At 37.0% G+C, this 14381-nt stretch overlaps 1 protein-coding gene across 1 annotated transcript; it reads left to right on the top strand.

Moving 5' to 3' along the window:
* The first annotated feature begins 8508 nt into the window (after positions 1–8508).
* LOC121244373 (transmembrane 9 superfamily member 2) lies at positions 8509–12994 on the top strand. The gene is made up of 7 exons (XM_041142428.1): positions 8509–8818; positions 9474–9514; positions 9609–10191; positions 10313–10450; positions 10574–10730; positions 10817–11301; positions 12538–12994. Exons 1-7 carry the CDS (start codon positions 8667–8669, stop codon positions 12755–12757), a joined length of 1776 nt encoding a protein of 591 aa, XP_040998362.1. The 5' UTR covers positions 8509–8666; the 3' UTR covers positions 12758–12994.
* Positions 12995–14381: the final 1387 nt, after the last annotated feature.

The raw sequence follows: 14381 nt of genomic DNA, 5'->3' as shown, positions 1-14381 counted from the left end.
AGGAGAACGACTAAGTGATAAAGGCCGATGAAAATGACGTCAACAAAAAAGTCGTTGGCTAGCGGGGTTGTCAAGCGTGGGCCGGGCATTGGCGGGGTGGATTGTAAAACCCTGTGTGGCGAATCCTCATAGCCAAACCCCCAGGCCCGCGAAACCAAGGGAAAGCCCCCCCAGAGAGAGGAGTTCACACCGACCGCTACACAAAAGAAAAAAGAATGAAACATCATAAAAGAATGCCCGAAAAGACATAGTTGGATACGGTCAACAAAACGTAATATTATTAACCATTGACAGTCGCAACACATGGCCGCAAAGTTACGAATAACCAAGTACAGTATAAAACAACTAAGTGCAACGGTGCGCGACTAAAGCCAGCAGGTACGACAGGAAATTGGGAAGGCATTGTGAAGTAAAATCGCATGGAGGTCCTAAGGGGACGACTACTCGACAGGGGCACACGTGCATAATGTGAATGGATGAATGGACAATTGGTAGGGTGGTCAGGAATCCTGTAATTTCCTGCGAAAAATCCCCCCAGGCCAGCAAAAAAAAAATGTGCGAAGACGAATGGCCAGGAGCAATAAATGAAAGGCGATATCATTAATCATAATAAGTCACAACATAAAGCCGTAGACTTACATGGAACAAGTTACAACATAAAACCGCAGACTTACAAAAAACAAGTTACAAGCTGTAGAGAAGCCAGGAGACGAATACAACGTAAGGCGACTCATCACAATCGTCATCACTACGATGCTGATAACGCCCGAGGTTGCCTCTAAAAAAATCAACAGGGATGTAATGATGCAACTAATTGAGTTGTACAGTGATAGCAACCGCCTAAGAGCTGCTAGAAACCACCTGCTAGCTAAGGAGAGGTATGAGAAACTGTTGGAGGAGGTGAAGACAGCAGACATGAATGGCCTCGAAGACAAGCTCAATAAGCAAAAGGGTGAGAACAAGAAACAAAAGTAGAGGTCTGGGGCAACAACAACAAAGAAGAGCAAGAAGGTCTGCCCAGAAAAAGCCATGAAGAGGAGGTTTAGGGCCACAACAGCAGAGAAGAGCAAGAAGATCTGCTCGAAAAGAGCCGAGAGGCTTGCGGCCAAGGAAAGTCCACCTTCAACGGGCGGGATCGTTCCAAGCAGGGCTACTGCCGAGGCACTTGGAATCAAATTCTTCCCGAGAAGAGCACTCCAATCCAAAGACCCCTTATGTGGAGGAAGATCACCCACACACAGGACCCTAAGGTCACCGAGGGTTCTGAAGAACGTGAGTCTTCATCCGTTCTAAGTCGTCGGTATAGCTGAAGCACCACACGTCATCGCAAACGCCACAAACATATGACAACTCCTCCTGTAGACTATGGATGGTGGCTTTATAAGCTTCTAAGACCCGTCTGGCCTCACTCTAGTCGGCCTCCAAGTCCTTCATTCGCTTCCTTTCCTCCTCTAGGGCTTTCTTCTTCTTCGTCAGAAACTCGTTGGCACCCTCGAACCGCTTTGTCAACCACTTGTTCATCCCGCTGTCAGAATCCTGCCACTGGCACAGCTCTCGATTTTCGGCCTACAGCCGCTCAAGCTCCAACTGACAGTGGTTGAGAGACAGCTACAACACCTCCCTTGCCTTAGAAGCAAGCGAGGCCTCGATGCAAAGAGTGCCAACTTTGCCCTGGGATCTCGACAAATAGGCGAGGCCTCCTCGGCCTCTTCCTTCTGCTTCCCTTCCTTCGCCGCACAGTCTAAGGCCAACTGTGTAAGCAAGTGAAGTGACTGGTTCTCGCTCATCATCTTTTCTTGGCCGTCCACGATGAAGGTCACCAGATTCTCCAACCTCTGTCATGCAAGTCCGAATCAAGATCAAGAAGGGAAACAAACAAAGAAACTGATGAGTGTGCAAGTAAAGTTTTTACCCGAAGCTATCATCTAATTATTCGCTGGAACTTCATCAACGACCTCCTCGCCTTTCTCCTCATTAGGAACCCCGGGTGTCTTAGCCTTCCCGACCAAAACAGTAGTCCTCGCCATTTTGACATCGTCGGAAGAGACAACCCCGACCAATGGAATGGCTTCAGCAACAACGCCTTGAATCAACGACACAATGCGAGGAAGATTCACTATCGTTGCTATCTTCTTGGGAGCCAACGGCTAGGGCCGAATAACGAGCGCCATTAGAGACGGACCCCATGGGGAATGGGAACGTTGTTAGGATTAGATCTGACGGGGGAGATCCTTCGTTGCTTCTTTCATTTCCCCTCCACCGGCGGACTACGGGAACGACTGTGAGCACACAACGAGACCGATTTTATTGGGAAGCCCAAGTCGGAGTGCAAGTTGACCTGAGGGGCCAGATATCGGTAGAGGCTATCCTCGGTCAACAGGAGCCTTTGAGGAAACATCGTCCAAATGTGCCTCCACCCAAACCCAAATGACCTTGAGCCTGAGTGACTCATCCTGGGTCAGGTTAGGGCGACAACTCTTATCCCTATCCACTGTGCCCCATATAACATACAAGGGAAACAGACGCTTAATGGTCTACCCGACCGGGAAATCCCATCCATCGCCCGGCAAGAAGAAGAACTGACGGCTATACCCCTTCACAACAGTATACCACGCCTCCAACTGAACCAACTCCTGAACTGGCTGGAAGCCGTAAAGGTGCCAGCCCTTCTTCAAAATATTGTGGGTGAGGAAGAACTCGCGCGCTGTGAGGTTCAAGTAGTCTGACTTTGCCTCTTCTAACGCGCGATACCAAATGACGCAGCACGAAACAATAATCCTCCACGAATTGGGAGGAAGTTAGGTAGGCGCCAGCTCAAAGAAGGCCAATACTTCGCCCATCGGCCGACAGAAGGGCAGCCTAAGGCTATAAGAGAACATGGCAGGGTACACCATGACCTTGGTGCTGAAGCCTTTGGAGTCTACCACCCCTTTGATAGGAGAGGGAACCACAAACTCCACTTTCGAAGGGACCTTGTAAGTCTCTTTCAAAGATTCCAGTTGGACAGGAGTCACCATCGATCGCCACGAAAACTCGATGAAGTTTTCCCTTGGCTGACAACAGCTCAAGCATCACCAGAGGACCCAACCAATCTAGAAGGGTGTGAAGATTTCTTCGAAGCCATGAGTGATCAGAAGAAAAGTAAAGGAATTTCGACAGGAAACTAGAAGAAAACAAATGAGTGAAGAAGTCTAATAGCTAGAAAGGAAAGCAGAGAACAAGGTAAAAGAGAGAATGAGTAAAGTGAACTTTCGCGAGGGAGGAAGGGGCCTTATATAGTCGAAATTGATGGTTGACCTCCCGAGAATTCCACGTGTCCCCCGAAGCACCAGAATCCCTCGATTGTCGCAACTTCAATAGAGTGTATCTCCTGATACGACACGAGAAATAAATGACTGCCTGACACGAGGTCAAGATGAAATAATCGAAGGGACGTCATTCAATGCAAAACGTAACCATGACGATACAACCATATAAGTAAGAGACCAATTGTTGCTTGACTCAGAACAAAAAAGGCTGAATAGTCTTGCAGTCAAAGGCTAAAGGAATGAAGAAAGAATTCCCCCTGGTCCGAGGGGAATTGGCAAGATAAATGTAAAGGGATTTGCCCCACTTCACAATGTCCATTGGACCTCGGCCAAATACTCGGCCCTAGGGTTGCTAGGACCATACTTGGAGCAAGATGTCGACTAGGGAAATAAGTCAAGTAACTGATTGGAAAGATCAGCCTGACATCGCTTGGCCGAGTTCTGAACTAGGGAACTTGCATGGAACACAGCAGGAAATGCGGAAGACCCTTGATCCACTGACATAAGAATATCTACGGTCCACAAGGTATAAAAGCAAGGCTTGGAGAACACGCTGTATTATGGCGTCACTACCAAGCTACACACCACATTAATGGTGCCGTTGCAGAATCATGCCGCATTAAAGGACTCTAACAGCAGGAATAGTAAGAAGGGCACGAACTCTGTGGAGACAAACACGGTCTGCACCTCCCCAAACTCATAGTATAAATAGCAAGCCCCAGATACGAGAAAATTCTATGATTCCTAGACTCTTTCAATTACTTACAAACTTCTAAGAGAATTTACTAACTTTGACATCAGAGACTCCTCAGACCCAAGGCCGCCTTCTCTTAGCTGCCTCATTCTTTGTCTTTTTCAAGCCCACTCTTGAAAATATGAGTTGTTGGAACTTGACCCAAAAGCGTGTGAAACACAACGTTAACACCAACTTCATTAGAAAGACATGAAATCAACTTTATTTAACTTCTCTTTCACTAAATGAAAAATTGACACCAATTTCGCATCATTCTTATGTAGTTTTACTAGTAAGAAATTCTAAAATTAGAACTTAAATTTCTCCAAAACAAAATGTGTTTGGGCTTTAAGATTTTGAACCACTTAGAATTGTCCAAAACGAATCTTAATTACACAATCATCCTAGATGTTCTATTTCATGGACATGTTTGAGATCTAAGATTTGAATCAAATCCACATTTCTAAAGGAAAAGACCAATTAAACACATCCAACGGGATGGAACTTTTATGAACTAGACTCGTTTGGTAGCACTTTTCAAGAAAAGAAGTGTTTTGCAAGAAAAGTGCTGCCAAACAAAATACTCCATAAAAAAAATTTGAAAATTGATTATAAGAAATTAAAAAAAATGAAAAATAAAAAAACACACCGTCTCCCCTCCCTCAACCTTATATACTTCCACCCATGCGCCAAATTGCATGGAGGGATCAACGGGTTGCGATGTTGCAATGATAAGTATTATTCTCATGAGGTGACCCTTATACATCGAAAAGTTTTACTCATCATTTTTATATTATACATTTATTTTTTATTTTTTTTCTTATTTAAAATATATGTGATATAAAGATGATGAGTAGAATAACTCTTTATTTAATGGTCAACAAATTTATTTAATGATATTTACAATTCTAAAATGTGTAAGTTTGGTGTACTTCTTTTAAAAAAGTAAATAAAACTGAGACCCATATAAAAAATTTATTTTTTAATGATAGATCTATTTTTTTTTTCAAAATGAGTTCGTTGAACTCACACACCCTAAAATTGTAATTAGCGTTATTCTTTAAGCAATAAGAGGATTAAGGATTTATATCTTTAGCATAATTTAATGTATACCTTTTACAACTTTCCATCATATATATGGAGGTGTTTTGGTCACTTTATAATTCATAACAGGCTTTTTATTTAGCCTATTATATTTTATATGAATCTGTGGAAATGAAATCTCTTGAACCTACAATTAATTTAAAAATTCACCTAAAAATATTAAAAATCAAGTCAATAAATAAAAAATCTCCATAATATTATAACTCTAATGTGTAATACGGGTTACCAAATGGGAACAAAACTCCTATAGATGCAAACTCCTTCAGGCCCGTCCCTCCTAGCCATTGTGCGTAGGGTGGAGGGAGGGAAGATAGAGTAATAGCTTTCGAAACTTTTTTTAAGTAACAATTTTTGGAAGTTAATTAATAAGGAGTATTTTGTTTGGCAGCACTTTTCTTGCATAACACTTTTGTTCTTAAAATGTGCTACCAAACTAGCCATATTAATCCATAAAGTTTCATACCCTTGGAATTGTTTAATTGGGCTTATCTTTTGAAAATATTGTTTACTTTGAAGTTATTGACTCTTTAAGAATTTTTGGATAATTCTACGTTCGTCAAAATCTTAGGATCTGTTTGGAAACATAACTATTATTAAATATTCTCAAATTATTTCACTAATATTTATAAACACTTCACTAATATTTATTACTATATACAAACTATTCACGATTATTTCACAATTATTCACAAACTATTTTAATGTCATTTACAAACTATTTCATTACTATTTAAAGATGATTTAATATATTTTTAACATCCAAACGAGACCTTAGGATTCAATCAAACACATGGTTCTTGAGAAATTCGAGTATCGATATTGGAATTTTTTCAACTAGTAAAAAGAAGTAAGACTGACACGAAATTGGTGTCAATTTTTAGTTAAGTAGTGAAAGAGAAGTAAAATAAAGTTGGTTTCATATCTTCATAATGAGTATAATTCAAGTCATAGGTGCCACAAGAAGTAAATGCCGAAAAGTCCAATAATATTACTCTTTTATAACTAATTTGATTTGAAGGCTCCTAGTTAATTAAGAGGTTGCATGGTACAAGCTAGGACAACGAACTTAACATAAATTAATGAACATAGATTCTAATTTAAGATAAGTTAAAAAAATAGAGCCTTGGATGTGAATTAGAATAGTTGATTGATTTATGATAATTACTATGCTATGATACAATGTGTTTGAGATTAATGACAACCAAGCACAACTAATGTAAGCATGTTTGATTAATATTCTTTGTTGTTTTATAAAGATGTCTAAGTTATTTTAAAGGCCTAAATATTAAAATAGCATCTATAATTTATCTTTTTAACATATTGGTCGTTTTTTTTTAACGAATTATTAATGGTGCTCTAACTATAGATGATAAAAAGTTCAAAATTAGAGTGAACCTAATTTTTTCTTTTAAGTTGCTTGGTTTCTTTTTTTAATTTTTTTTCTGACTATAGGAATGATTATTTGTAATTTAGGCTGCGTTTGGATGTTGAACTGAGTTGAGTTGAGATGATAAAATATTGTTAGAATATTATTTTTTAATATTATTATTATTTTAAAATTTAAAAAAATTGAATTATTTATTATATTTTGTATTGAAATTTGAAAAAATTGTAATGATGAGTTGAGGAAACAAATGAGACCTTAGCGTGGATGGCGGATTAATCCAATGAAATATGTCAGATTAAAAAAAAAATTCAAATTTAGATACGAGCAACCAGAAATATATGTCGTCCATTATAAAAGAACTATTTAACAAAAAAAATCATAAGCTTACAATAATACTACAATTGTATATAAAAAGTTTAGAACATTATGTTTTATTACCCATCCTTAAGGCTTAAACAAATGAAGAGTGGAATTGAAGTTGTGATTAAAGAAAAATGGAATCATTTCGAAATATATTAAAATACAATAAAATTAAACATTTTTCTATAAAAAATGGGATGGGTTGTAATCCGTATTGGAGGGAAGGTTATGATGATCCCAAGGCGTTGACTGCCCAACCACCTACTCTTTCATCCCGACCTCCCACCGACTTCACTAATCTCACCTCCGCCCCCATAACAAATTTGTCTGTGGGATTTTGACCGGTCTTGACAGATGGGGAAAATAAGGACACGCTTAGGCTTCATTTGCTAATTCAATTCATCTTAATTTATTATTATAATTTTTTTAAATTTTAATATAAAATATAATAAATAATTTACTTTTTTAAATTTTAAAATAATAATAATATTAAAAAATAATATTCTTAACAATATTTTATCATCACAACTCAACTCAACTCAATTCAATTCAACATTCAAACGTAACTTTAATCTATCTCAAATAAATTATTAACTAGACTCATTATTTTTGTTAATTTTTTTATAAAAAATTAAATATATCTCAATCTATTTTATATATTTAAATATATATTTCAACATATTTCATAAATTTAAATATACTTCAATAAGATTCATAAAATATTATTATTTACAAATAAATTCAGATTAACTCAATATTCAAATATAACCTTAAATTGCCTTAAATTGTTCAATTCTCGTACAAGACTTTTTCCAAAAAAAAAAAAAAAAAAAAAGCTTTTGTAAAAAGATTTAAATATTACATGATGGATCTCATTTTTCTTAACAAAGAACTTGTATATTATTTACAAATTCTAAATATGTATTTATCATTATTCTTTTTTTATTTATTTAAAATGGTAGATAATCAAATCAATATTATTTTATTTATATAAATAAAAACATTTATAGAATATTGCTTATCTTTATAAGATTTGTCTATTTTAAGATATAGAAGATTTGCATACTTTTTTTAAGTATGATCTACTATTAAAAAATAATTTTTTTATATAAATTCTAAATTTGTCTAAACCTTTTTAAAAAAGTGTATAAAAATTACACATTATACAACTGTAAATATTATTTCTTTTTGACAAAATTCACGATTAAAAAAAAGGAAAAAAATTGGTACATTGAGGAGAAATAGATTGTTAATTGTTAGAGTGGTATTATTATGCAACTTGGGCATGATCGTTTTGTGTGTCGGCTAGTACAATTTTTATATTACTTTTTTTTACATTTTATTTCAAATATTTTTATAAATATTTTTAAAAAATAAAAAAAATTAATATTCTAATAATTATTTTCTTAATAATTAATAAAAAAAATTAAATATATCAAAATGAGTAGGATAAAATGAAAGAGAGGATAGTCATATATCTAATTGTTATCCTCAGTAGCATTTCTTTTGTATTATAATATTCCGCCGACAAATTTCGAGCTGGGGTTCCAAGTGCGAAAAACGGCCTCGTTTAGGTGAGGTGAGGTGAGGTGAGGTGAGTCCGTGGGTGGCAGGCACCATTTCTCTTTCGAAGACTATTGATCCCAACGTTTTATTAATACTCTCCCACCGTTTTGTTCGACCATTAGGACCAAATTCCGGAGCCCAGATCTCTCTCTCTCTCTCTGTCTCTCTCTGGTTTTCTCTTTCGATTAGGTTTAGGGTCTGGGAAGAAATGGAGAAGACTGTGGCGGTGGTGGTGGTCATCGCTTTGGTCGTGCTGTTTGGTGCGGATCAGGTGAGGTCGAGTGCATCGGATCACCGTTACAAGGCAGGAGACCTTGTGCCTCTCTACGCCAACAAGGTCGGTCCGTTCCACAATCCCAGGTCAGCTTTCTTTCTATGGCCTTGAAGCTCGATCTGCGAGCTTTAGATCTCATTAGTCATGGACTCGTAGATTTTGGTGTTGGTCCTGCTGGATCTAAAATGGTTCTTAGAGGCACTGTTTCACTGAGAATTGCCGCTTAGTTGAAAAATGGAAAAAAAAAGTGGCTTTTTTTTTTTTAATTTTTTTTTTAATGTTTTAGTAAGATACCATTTTCGAAGCTTTGTTTTACTACAAGGTATAGTTCCGAACAAAGTTTTAAGATTTGGAATTAGGGTTTTCTTTTAAAATGCGTCTTTACGGGCTACTAAACATGGTACGATGTAAGATAGGGAGATATATTGGGTTTCGGAATGTTGATGTATAACGTGGATCTGTTTTCTGATTTATTTATTTATAGTATATGTAGATTATTTAATCCCCGAGCTGAATCCTGCCTTTGATATTTGTGATGTTCTTACACATTTGAAAAAAGCCTCTGTTTTTCTTTGTAGAAATGACATCGTTGGTTTTATTTTCGAGAACCATATAGGTTTTAAGGACTGCATTCCCATTGGATCGTACTGTAGTTAGTTTAATGTTTGATTTTCTGAATGTGGGGCGAAGTTTCTGTTCTAAATAGGCTAATATTATTTATTTTATACTCCTCTCTTGCAGTGAAACTTACCGCTATTTTGATCTTCCGTTCTGCTCATCAGGTTTGCATCAGTCCATTAGGGTATTTTTGTTCTTTCGACACATAATTTCATATTTTTCTGAGGAACTTGTTTAATTAGTTGGATCCAATTGCAGATCATTTGAAAGAGAAAAAGGAAGCTCTTGGTGAAGTGCTAAACGGTGATCGTTTAGTTGATGCCCCCTACAAACTTGATTTCCGGAGTGAGAAAGATTCTGAGGTAGTTTGCAGTAAAAAACTCAATAAGGAAGACGTGGCCCAGTTCCGAGCTGCCGTTATCAAGGATTATTACTTTCAGATGTATTATGACGACTTGCCCATTTGGGGTTTCATAGGGAAGGTAGACAAGGAAGGCAAAGACCCAAGCGAGTACAGATATTATCTTTATAAGCATATCCATTTCGACATATTTTATAACAAGGACCGCGTGATTGAAATCAATGCCCGAACAGACCCACATGCCCTAGTGGACCTTACTGAGGATAAAAGTGTTGAGGTGGAATTTTTGTATACTGTGAAATGGAAGGAAACAAACACCCCTTTTGACAAGAGGATGGATAAGTACTCGCATTCTTCTTCGCTTCCTCATCACCTGGAGATCCATTGGTTCTCCATCATAAATTCTTGTGTGACTGTGCTTCTTCTCACTGGGTTTCTTGCGACAATTCTCATGCGAGTCCTTAAGAACGATTTTGTCAAGTAAGCATCATTTTATAACCCCATCTCGGTTTTGGGTCTGCCTGTTTGTTTGGAGTGTACTAGTTTGTGTCTCGTCTTTCTTGACTTATCGCTAAGTTCTGCTTTTTTCTCTCTATAAAAGATATGCCCATGATGAAGAAGCAGCTGAAGACCAGGAAGAGACCGGATGGAAGTACATCCATGGAGATGTATTCAGGTACCCTAAGTACAAGTCTCTCTTTGCAGCTGCCCTTGGTTCTGGTTCCCAACTATTTACTCTGTAAGTTCATTTTTAATCTCTCTGTTGTCTTGCACTGAATATCATTTTAAGATGTTCTCCATATGGATATGTATTATTACTGTGTAACGTTTATTTTATCTGGTATTTTTGCTTTCCATGCAGCACGGGGTTCATTTTTGTGCTAGCACTTGTTGGTGTGTTTTATCCCTACAACCGCGGGGCTCTATTTACGGCACTGGTTGTAATATATGCCCTCACATCAGGAATTGCAGGCTATATTGCAACATCCTTTTATTGTCAGCTAGAGGGAACTAATTGGGTATGTGTTCATGAATTCCTTTTAAGCATTTTGATTTTGAGTTGCCTCCATTGCATGTGCTGATATTCAATCTTCTGACATGACAGGTTAGGAATCTATTGCTGACTGGATGCCTCTTTTGTGGGCCACTGTTTCTTATGTTCTGTTTTCTGAATACTGTTGCAATTGCTTATAATGCCACTGCTGCTCTACCATTTGGTACAATTGTGGTGATAGTTCTTATATGGACATTAGTAACATCACCATTGCTGGTTTTGGGTGGGATTGCTGGTAAGAATAGCAAGGCTGAATTCCAAGCTCCTTGCCGCACCACCAAATATCCCAGAGAAATTCCACCTCTGCCATGGTACCGGGGAGCAGTTCCACAGATGGCAATGGCAGGCTTTCTGCCTTTCAGTGCTATATACATTGAACTTTACTATATATTTGCCAGTGTCTGGGGTCACAGGATATATACCATTTATAGCATCTTGTTTATTGTCTTTATAATTCTCCTGATAGTCACTGCTTTCATTACTGTGGCACTGACATACTTTCAACTTGCGGCTGAGGATCACGAGTGGTGGTGGAGGTAAGCACCCATTTCTATTTATATGTGTTGATTGTTTGCTGAATTCAAGAATCCTGTCAGTTCGTTCTTCAAGTTCTGGGTTTGTTTATGTTATCTACCTTGAATTTTTATCAATGCTGCGTTATTTTATTGTTTCAATGGCGTTTCATATGATCATGAAGCATTTGGAAGCCTGAAAATGAAGTTTCAATGTATTTTTCGCTTGAAATTATGTAAAATAATATGATGATGAATTGAATGATCTGAAAAAAAGCTCCATATGCTGGTGTTTTGCAATTAAGTGGTAAATATTATCTCTATCTATCAAGTGTACAAATTTTATGGAGGTTTGTTGAAACGTCTTTTTGCCCCATGTTTTTTCCTATCAAGAGTGCATGGTAATGCTTTATGATGTTGCTCTTATTGTTTATGATGCTTTATTTTTGAATTGTTGCTCAGATACTTTAAATTGCTTAGCTGTTCTTGACTTTATGTTAATCTTCATGTTTGTTTGAATTGCCGTTCTGTTGTTATGCTTGAATAGCTATATTGCAGGACTTGGCCCATTACTTATCTCTTTTTTATTCTTCCTCTGAGTACTCGTGAGAAACTTAGGATGAGCTGCATTTTCTTTTTCTTTTTTTTTTTTTTTTGGGGGGGGGGGGGGAGTGTTAAAGTTCTGCTAGTTATATAATGAATTACTATGTCAGCGTTGTTTAATTAATTACTGTGCGAGTCCTCATTGAAGTTCTGCGAGTTTTTGAATTTGATAAATTTGTACCAATTCTCAAAGTTTCTGTGTATTTGTTGTGGCGAAAAAAAAAAAAAAAAAAAAAGCTGCGCACATTATGTTTTTACTGAAATTGTATTGGGGTATAAATATGTGCAGCTTAGGCATGATGTTATTGCTGTCTTGTTCGACTATGGATTGGTTTGTGGCTGTTGGTTCAATTTGTAAAAGATTATTTGAACGTGAATGGTTACATTACTCGTACTCATTTTTTGATTTTACACTATTTAACATACTTTTCGCTCAAACAAGATTGCTTCTCTTATCATTTTGCATTGTTTGACGGCATATTACGGCAAATTATATTTGAATAAAGTTGAACTTGCTGGAATGTAAGAATGTTCATTTGATCTTTTCCTGCATAAAAAAATGAATGCTTAGTGCTTAAGAATGTTCATTTTATCTAGAGTTATCTACTTTGGATATATAGATTCCAAGATTGATCTCAATGCTTAATTTTGTTACAGATCTTTTCTGTGCGGTGGATCAACCGGGCTATTTATCTACGCCTATTGCCTATATTACTACTATGCACGGTCAGATATGTCCGGGTTTATGCAGACCTCATTTTTCTTCGGTTACATGGCTTGCATCTGCTATGGTTTCTTCCTCATGCTCGGAAGTGTAGGCTTCCGTGCTGCTTTGCTATTTGTCCGTCACATTTATCGATCAATCAAGTGTGAGTAGATGTTGGTCCTCGGCAAGAGTCATCTAGTATGTTTTTCTTCTCTCTTATCCATAGGGCCTTGTGTAGAGAAGTCATCGACGGTATTTTTTGTAGTGCCTTGTGTTACAAAAGCAGCTGGGTTCATTAGATATCTTGCTTCAAGAGCAGCATATTAGATTGCGAAATGCTTTGACAGTACCGGGAAAAGTTTGTATCATTACTCAAATCAAAACTTATGAATTAAATTCTTTCAAGTATCTCCTCTATTCTAATAATAATCTCTCAATGTATGGCATGCTGTAAAGAACTAGAGAGGCAGCACTTTGTCACCTACGCCTTTATCTCATACTGACCACTTTCATGACCCTTTAAATTTACTTTCTGTTGAAATTTCCATTAGTTCGAAATTGGATGAGGCTGCTATCAATGAGATTCAGCTCGAAATGGAACCTTGTTTTCCTTGAAGACGAAAGTTCAAGTTCAAAACTTAATTAGATCGTGAGTTAGATACGCTTTTTTAGCACAAGCTGACATGCAGAAACCATGTCACTTAATGGCATTTGATTTTACAATTGGGAAGGAATGAGCTATTGCCGATTTGTCAAGCAATTGCTACTTGCCTTTGTACTTGGGTGTCCGATAAACAAAGTGGGTTCATCTGTTTTAAGACTTGCTTGATTGTTGAGGAATAATGCCTGGATCAATTAGGAGTTGTCTGGTTTTTCTCTCAACCCGGGGAAGAACAGGTCTCTTCCCGTGAGGTACCTTTGGGGTCCGCCCCCATCTCTCTTAAAAAGGTAAGGAATGGACCATCATTTCTTGGTATGGGCAATCAGGAAGAAAATACACGACCTCCAAAACTGGAGCACCGTCTGGAAGTGACTTCCCTAAATTACAAACTTTGGCAATAAAGATTTGCAGTGTACCCCCTCCAACATTTTCCCTAAAAAAAAAAAAAAAAAAAAAATCAATTTATTCCTAACAAATTTCGAAAAGACAATATAATCCCTATGAAAAAAAAAGTGAGAAGAAGTGACCCATATGGGTAGAAATGCAATTTTCAAATTTTAATGAAAGTTCACCTCTTTACATGGAGTGTATTAGAATTTTTTGGTAGTTTGGGAGATATTGTTGAAATATAACAAACTGGTTGAAAGTGTAAGGGGGATTACTTCTTGTCTTTTTATCATAATTGTTTGATATCAGATGATCTAAGGGTAAGAAAATGAATCTAATATTTCCATTTATTGAATATCTTTTCAAGAAAATAAACCCTCAAAAAAGAAAGAGGCCGGCAAATAAATAAAATACTGGATATGGAATAGTTAGTAGCGGAAATAAAATACTATGTGCCTCCTGCCATGGTGATTCAAGAATAAACAAGAGCTTAAAAGAAATCTTACTTGAAGAAAAATATGTTAAACGTGAGTAGGAAGAGAATCTTTTGGCCTATACCTTTTTTTTTTTATTGCCGTACCGATGGTGTACACAGGTCCTTTATTTATAGGCTAGGCTAGGGACCCTCTAACAGAGTTAGTTTTGAACTATTCCTCCCATCAAGGAATATGAATTATTCATTACTAGTTGTTCATTAGAAATAAAACTCTTAACACTCAAAGTTTAATTGAATTAAACTTCTTAACA

Source organism: Juglans microcarpa x Juglans regia, chromosome 8S (assembly GCF_004785595.1).
Source record: "Juglans microcarpa x Juglans regia isolate MS1-56 chromosome 8S, Jm3101_v1.0, whole genome shotgun sequence".
Taxonomy (NCBI): Eukaryota; Viridiplantae; Streptophyta; class Magnoliopsida; order Fagales; family Juglandaceae; genus Juglans; species Juglans microcarpa x Juglans regia.
Note: the sequence above shows the minus strand (reverse complement) of the source record. Positions and strands in the feature narration are given on the sequence as shown.

Bases quoted from the DNA above. Each gene is read 5' to 3' on its own strand.
- LOC121244373 (XM_041142428.1), top strand. From the start codon at position 8,667: ATGGAGAAGACTGTGGCGGTGGTGGTGGTCATCGCTTTGGTCGTGCTG. The intron at 10,731-10,816 runs GTATGTGTTCAT...CTGACATGACAG, and splicing joins AGCTAGAGGGAACTAATTGG to GTTAGGAATCTATTGCTGAC. The intron at 11,302-12,537 runs GTAAGCACCCAT...ATTTTGTTACAG, and splicing joins GATCACGAGTGGTGGTGGAG to ATCTTTTCTGTGCGGTGGAT.